At 35.1% G+C, this 6,111-nt stretch overlaps 1 protein-coding gene across 2 annotated transcripts; it reads right to left on the bottom strand.

The window, feature by feature from the left end:
• Positions 1–1,834: 1,834 nt before the first annotated feature.
• On the bottom strand, positions 1,835–5,883 carry LOC123891011 (transcription factor PIF3-like). Of its 2 annotated transcripts, XM_045940788.1 has the most exons (8): positions 5,569–5,883; positions 4,321–5,455; positions 4,129–4,233; positions 3,924–3,989; positions 3,667–3,781; positions 3,293–3,354; positions 2,744–3,196; positions 1,835–2,275 (listed from the first exon to the last, which is right to left on the bottom strand). In XM_045940788.1, the coding sequence occupies exons 1-8, from the start codon at positions 5,658–5,660 to the stop codon at positions 2,135–2,137; spliced, it is 2,169 nt and encodes a 722-aa protein (XP_045796744.1). In that variant the 5' UTR covers positions 5,661–5,883; the 3' UTR covers positions 1,835–2,134. The 2 variants fall into 2 exon arrangements, with proteins under 2 accessions (XP_045796744.1, XP_045796745.1); XM_045940789.1 differs by lacking the exon at positions 3,667–3,781 and having other exon boundaries at positions 3,293–3,358.
• Positions 5,884–6,111: the final 228 nt, after the last annotated feature.

Genomic DNA, 6,111 nt, shown 5'->3' with positions numbered 1-6,111 from the left:
ATGATTTCCGGAAAATTTAAGGCAATTTGCTCATTTTCCTTTTCTCATTTCAAGCAATTTTCTTTAGACAAGTAACTTCAAGAACTGTAAAACTGAATGAAGAATAGGATTAATGTCTGCCCTTTTTTTGAAGAAACCAAATTAATGTCAGTCCTTAACTCCTATTACGAATACCATAAATATATACTTGCAATAGATAATTGTGTAAAATAAGAATCTTTTTAATCAGGAGGAGATGACAGTAACAAATAGGAATCAACAGAAAGAGATGAAGAGAAGCAGCCTAAGACAGTCAACATTCTTGAAGCGTCCGTTAACACCATAGAATAATTAAGCAACACAGCTCAGGAAAATCCTTTAGCAGAATCAGAAGTAGAGGTAGTGAAAGAAACTGAAAATTTGGAAACAAGTTCCCAAAAAATAGACAAGCCTGAGCAAGCAGAGCAGTTATTGAAGTGCAAGAGAAAATCAGAAGAACGGGAAAAGGAATCCCAAGACAAAGCACGAGGTTATTAGAAGCCAAACACAATTAAAGTCTCTGATCACTCTACTGAAGTGGATGAAAAGCTTAGAGAGCAACCAGAAGCAGCTGAAATTGTACATGAAACTAACATGAGTAAGGAGATCATAGATGATCTATGAAGCCCGAACACGGACACTGATACGTAGACACCGATAATAATATGAGAAATGACATAATTCAGTGTAATCATAAGTGTTGGTGTCTGACACCGGGACACGCCTAACCTGAGGAGTGTCTGTGGTGCTTCATAGCAAATGATACAAATAAGGAGCCAGCATTATTGAAGATAGAGAAAACTGACATAATGGAGGTAACTATCATCACAGGAAATAGTGCACAAGTTTCATTGGATGAGGAAGCTCAAGCAACAACATCAAATCTGGTGGAATCTTCTCCTGCAGTTGTTGGAAAGGTTATATTAAGAGGATAGAAAGAAAGAACCAAGTTGCGGGATTAAAAGGTTATCAACAGAAGTAGTTGACGTTTCAAAAGATTGTGAACAAGTTTTCAATAATCAGGAAGTTAAAACTGGCCTCGAAGAAGAAACGGAATCCTAATCAGTCTTGACTCTTGAGAAAAAAGTCGCTGCAAATGGCGATAAGAAGCAACAAGGTGAACCTGATCCTGCCAAAGGGTGCTCAAGCGAGGAAGAGGTTCAAAACAAAAAGGTTGAGGAAATGACATTTACAAATGAAGCAGGGGGTGTGAAGCCTGAGAGTGTAAAAGACGATAAACCCTCTGTTGATAACGAGAAACAAGTACACTCAGAGACAAAGGTAGAAATAAGAGAAGCATTGGCATCTAAATTGGGAGAAAAAGAAGAGGAAAAAGCCACCAAGAAAAGTGAAGCCAAAAACATCAGTTAAGGCAAGGCAACACAAAAGCAAGCAAATAATATTATATTAAAGCTGAAACAGTCACTAGTCACTACTGAAGCAAAGAAATCTATCACCGGTAAATCTCCTACAACCTCCAAAACCATCTCCCAGGCCAAAGATGACATCTAATTCAAGTAATGGGTAATGTGATAGACTGAATAAGTTTGCAGAATTTAGTTAGATGCTTTCTTTCTCACTCTCATCATGCATAGCATTAGCATACTTGGTTTTTTTACAATGTTACTTCCTGTAAACTTTGTTTGCGTGCAACGGGGGGAATTGGCCATTTTGTAATACAGTGACTAGTACGTTCTGTAAAAACCAGATTATAAATATAATATGTAACTTGCTACTGAATCACTTTGAAAGAATATGAATCAAATATCTGAATGCATGTCAATAGGAAATTTGAATATGTAATAGGAGTATCTTGTATGATAATATGATATTGATTTGATTAAATAGTCACCAAGTGAATGTACAGATAAGTGTCGTTTCTAAATTGGCGAGTAAGAAATTGGAATTCCAACCTCAATTCAATGACTTTTAAGTATCCTCTTGTACCCTAGAACGAACTTCCAGAAATGAGATCAAGAGAATTTGGACTTGGTACCTACTCCTATATTCTTTTTATTTAGTCACAATCAGTCATAACCTGCAAGACACTCCTTAACTTCAAATCAAAATCAACATGTATTTGCCCACGCACATGCATGCATCTAGTGATACTCTCTTACTCGTGAGATTTATCAATCACAAGGTTGTCTTCTTTACGAGGATTAACAGCTCCTTTGTCATTTATCGACAAGGCATGACCACTATCAATTATCAAATTTGATTGTTCGAGTCCACCAGTTCTTGTTTCACCCTTACCCTAGCATAACAAAAGTGAATACAAACATGAACAGGCATATAACTTCCAGAAAAATCAAGGAAATGAAACGTTTTAATTAAGGAAGTGTCATAACTTGTATATCTGTCAACAACTATCATTTGATAAATCTATTGACTTTCATGTCCTAAAACTTTGTCAAGAATAAACAATACAAGTTTCAATCTTCTTAGTAATAGGTAAACTAGGCATGTTACTTAAAAGTTCCTAGTTCCTACATGGTTTTAAGTCTCGGAACGGAAATCAAAAAGTGCCTTTAAACTTGCACTGAGTTAAATTTTAGCAGTCACACAAGAAAAACTTTATCTAATTTTCATTTTCTGATGCCCATTTAGAAGTAATCGCAGTTAAATAACTAGATTCATTCAGTAATTGGGAATGGTTACGACAAAATATCTCAAAAGCAGAAAAGGAGATATATGTGTATACAAACTCAAGAAGCAAACAGACCTGGATAGAAACTTGATTTGTTGAGTTACATCCATTGTTGTTTTGCATAACTTGTGAGCTCACATTTGGCATTGGATCCATTAACTTAGGTGTTGAAACCAACTCCACAGTTTCCATTAGTCCTGCTGTTCCACTGGGATTTAATCCTACAGCTGATGAGTTCATAACAGACTCTCCAGGATAAGAAAACATTGGAGCACATGGCATTGGTAGATGAGTTCCGAGGTTATTCCCAAACATTTGATGATTTGGTCTAGACATCCCATGTAAAGCAGCAAGTCCAGATGTATGCGCAACAGGAAGGTGAGTTCCTTGAAATTGAGGCACCCCCAACCCCATCTGCATGCCAATATTCATCGGGGAAAAGGGAGACATGTGTGCTGCATGCATGTGTTGCATTCCTGCAGGTAACATCATAGGCATGTATAAGCCACCACCTCCCATTGACATAATCTGTGTGAAAAGATATGAAACAATATTGTGTTATAACGGATAGTATATAATGTGAAATATCAAAATCTAAAGGATCAGAGGGAAGAGAAAAAATACTTGCAGTTGGAGTTGAAGCGTTTTAAGATACTCAATTGCCTCATCCAGCATTGAAGCTTTATCTGACTAAGACATATCAAGTAAAAAAAACTACAAGAAATGAGAAATCTAGTATACAAACAGGAGTTAACTTTAATACACTATTTCTGTTAAGATCTTTATCTCTTTACATTATCAGTTAACCATATGGTGCTGACTCTAAAAATAACTTAAAGCTTTAAGCGAACAATTTTTTCATTAGATTATGTGGCACTTTCATATGGTGCTGACTCTAAAAATAACTTAAAGCTTTAAGCGAACAATTTTTTCATTAGATTATGTGGCACTTATTTATATTATTTTAGCAGTTATTGTTGAAGGAATTGAAATTGAACCTCTGCTATTTTTGTTATGAAAGTGGAAGATTTTCATATTCAAGTTGAGGATTGAAAGTTGAAACCCGCCAAACAAAAGTTGAGCTTTAGTATTCACAAATTCCAATATGATTTGCTACAAACATTACACATTGCATCAAAATATACTACAATATATATCCGGTTGGAGCTTAAATCCTGAGTGAGAATCAATATTCTCTAATGCTATATGATGTTTCTCAGATGTCATAGAAAAAGTAAATAAAAAAAATGCCAACCTTATTGCAATTCGGTATGAGCTCTTGCAATGCACGCATCCTCTCATTGATCCTGTCTCTTCGTCTCTGCATGAGTGAATCACATATATTTAAAATCAAATAAATCAGTAGCAATATTTCTAAACATACACTTAAAATGGAAAATTTGTTATTCTACATTTTTTTAAAAGCCGCAAATGGACCATGATCTCTTACTCTTACTCACCCTTTCAGATAGATTGTGCACTTCAGCTGAACGGTTTCTCTTTGAGCCGATACCTCCTCGTCCATGAGCTGTCCTTTTAACACCAATTGATTCATCCTCAACATCCTACAAGTTAACAAAAAATGGTTTATAGTCAAATACAATAAAATAGATAATTCAAGATACATGACAGCTTAATTTTAAGATTCTTACTTCACTATTCCACTCAGAATCCTCGGAGTCTAGATTTTTTCGCTTCAAATTTTTATTTGTGTCATCTGAACCTCTATATGCGCCATTGTCAGAGCAAACAGAGGAAGTTACTACTGTTTGCTCCATACATTTTTCAACAGCTTCTTGACCTTTTCTGCCACTCTCACCAAGAACTTGATTAGAAGTTTGCTCAACCTTGAACACATCTTCTTTGCAAGCAGGTGTAGAAACACCGGCATTTTGTTCAAGAGATCTCGGCTCCAAAGATTTCAAATCAACCCTGGATGGCTCCACACTATGCTGATAGTGTATGGCAGAATTTCTTGGACAATCTCCACTTAAATGAACTTTTGTTGATTCAAAAGGACTGATATCTATTGCAGCTTCATCTTTGTTCTTTATTCCTAAATTTTCTGATCTCGATGAAGACAATCCAATGTTGTGAAGATTAGCCTTCACAGTAGCAACAGGTTTTGCAAAATGGGTGAAATTCATTATGGTTGATGAAGATGGAATACGAGAGATTTCTTCACAAGGTGCATGCTGGTTTGCATTCCTTTTTGAATCATTTTCAAGTGAAAGTTGACATTGATGCAACCGTGACGCCGTGTATAACTGAGTGTTGCTATTTTTTAGTCCAAATGTCTCAAATTCTTCAGTTGCAGCTGCAACTGAAGAACCCTTGCAAAGAATCCCTTGTTTATGAGAATCACTAAATACTTGAATACAATTACTTCCTCTATCAAGCAAAGAAAATTTATTTGAGGCAGGAAAATCATTTGTGTTGACACCAGAAAGTTCATGTAAGAAACTATAATTATAGTCATGTTGTAAAGAGTTTTCATCCATTGCATAATTCAACCAAGGCATCATCAAATCATCATCATGATTTGAAGAAACATTCCTTGTAAGAATTTCATTCAAATTACCATTATCTAAATCCTCAAACTTTTTCATCCTTGTATTTGTTTCATTACCATGTTGTCCTATATCTTTACCATGACCCCTAAGAGTATGAGATGGCAAACTCTTACAAGATGAACTCTTTTTACCTCTATTGGAAATGGAACTAGATTGACCCTGCACTGAAATCTGACCATTTTCCAAAACCAGCTTAAACAAATCATTTTTGGGTCTGCATTAAATCACACAAGGACAAAGTTATTAGAACTAAAGAAAAAACAAATCAAAAACATTTCACACACACAAAGTTTCAAACATGTAATGGGCATTATTGAAAAAACTTACACAGAAGATTGATCATGTGCACAAGAATTGTTCATCTCTTTATGATCAACTTTCTCTTTAGACATGTTGTATAACTCATGCAGTGGCATCATGAATAATAAGGAAAAAGTTGTAAAACACAAAAACTTATAGCTTCAGACATAAATACTATGTTGACAGCGAACACCACAAACAAAATTTGTAAACACAGAAACCTGACGTAGGCTCCATATACTTTGAGACAAACCAATCACTATCTAACAAGAAAATAATTGACAAAAAAATATGAGATAAAAAGCAATCTCTTTTTCGGTGACCACGGTCCTGATTAGGAAATTACTTCATCCGGTCGGTCTTGTGTATAAGAAATACTCCCTCCGTCCCAATTTCATTGACACAGTTGACTGTGCACTATTAATTCGTTTTGACGAGTATTTTCAAAATATTAAATTTTTATAATTTTTACTATTATACAATTAAAAATATTAATCGTTAAAATTATGCATCGACATGCATGAAACAGTCAACTGTGTCAATCAAATTGGGACGGAGGCAGTAAATAAG

The sequence above is a fragment of the Trifolium pratense genome, linkage group LG6, assembly GCF_020283565.1.
Source record: "Trifolium pratense cultivar HEN17-A07 linkage group LG6, ARS_RC_1.1, whole genome shotgun sequence".
In the NCBI taxonomy this organism is placed as follows: domain Eukaryota; kingdom Viridiplantae; phylum Streptophyta; class Magnoliopsida; order Fabales; family Fabaceae; genus Trifolium; species Trifolium pratense.
The sequence above is the reverse complement of the archived record's forward strand: the minus strand, read 5'-3'. Positions and strand labels throughout refer to the sequence as shown.

Bases quoted from the DNA above. Each gene is read 5' to 3' on its own strand.
- LOC123891011 (XM_045940788.1), bottom strand. From the start codon at position 5,660: ATGATGCCACTGCATGAGTTATACAACATGTCTAAAGAGAAAGTTGAT. The intron at 5,456-5,568 runs GTAAGTTTTTTC...GATTTAATGCAG, and splicing joins GCACATGATCAATCTTCTGT to ACCCAAAAATGATTTGTTTA. The intron at 2,276-2,743 runs GTCTGTTTGCTT...TTGTTATGCTAG, and splicing joins CAAATCAAGTTTCTATCCAG to GGTAAGGGTGAAACAAGAAC.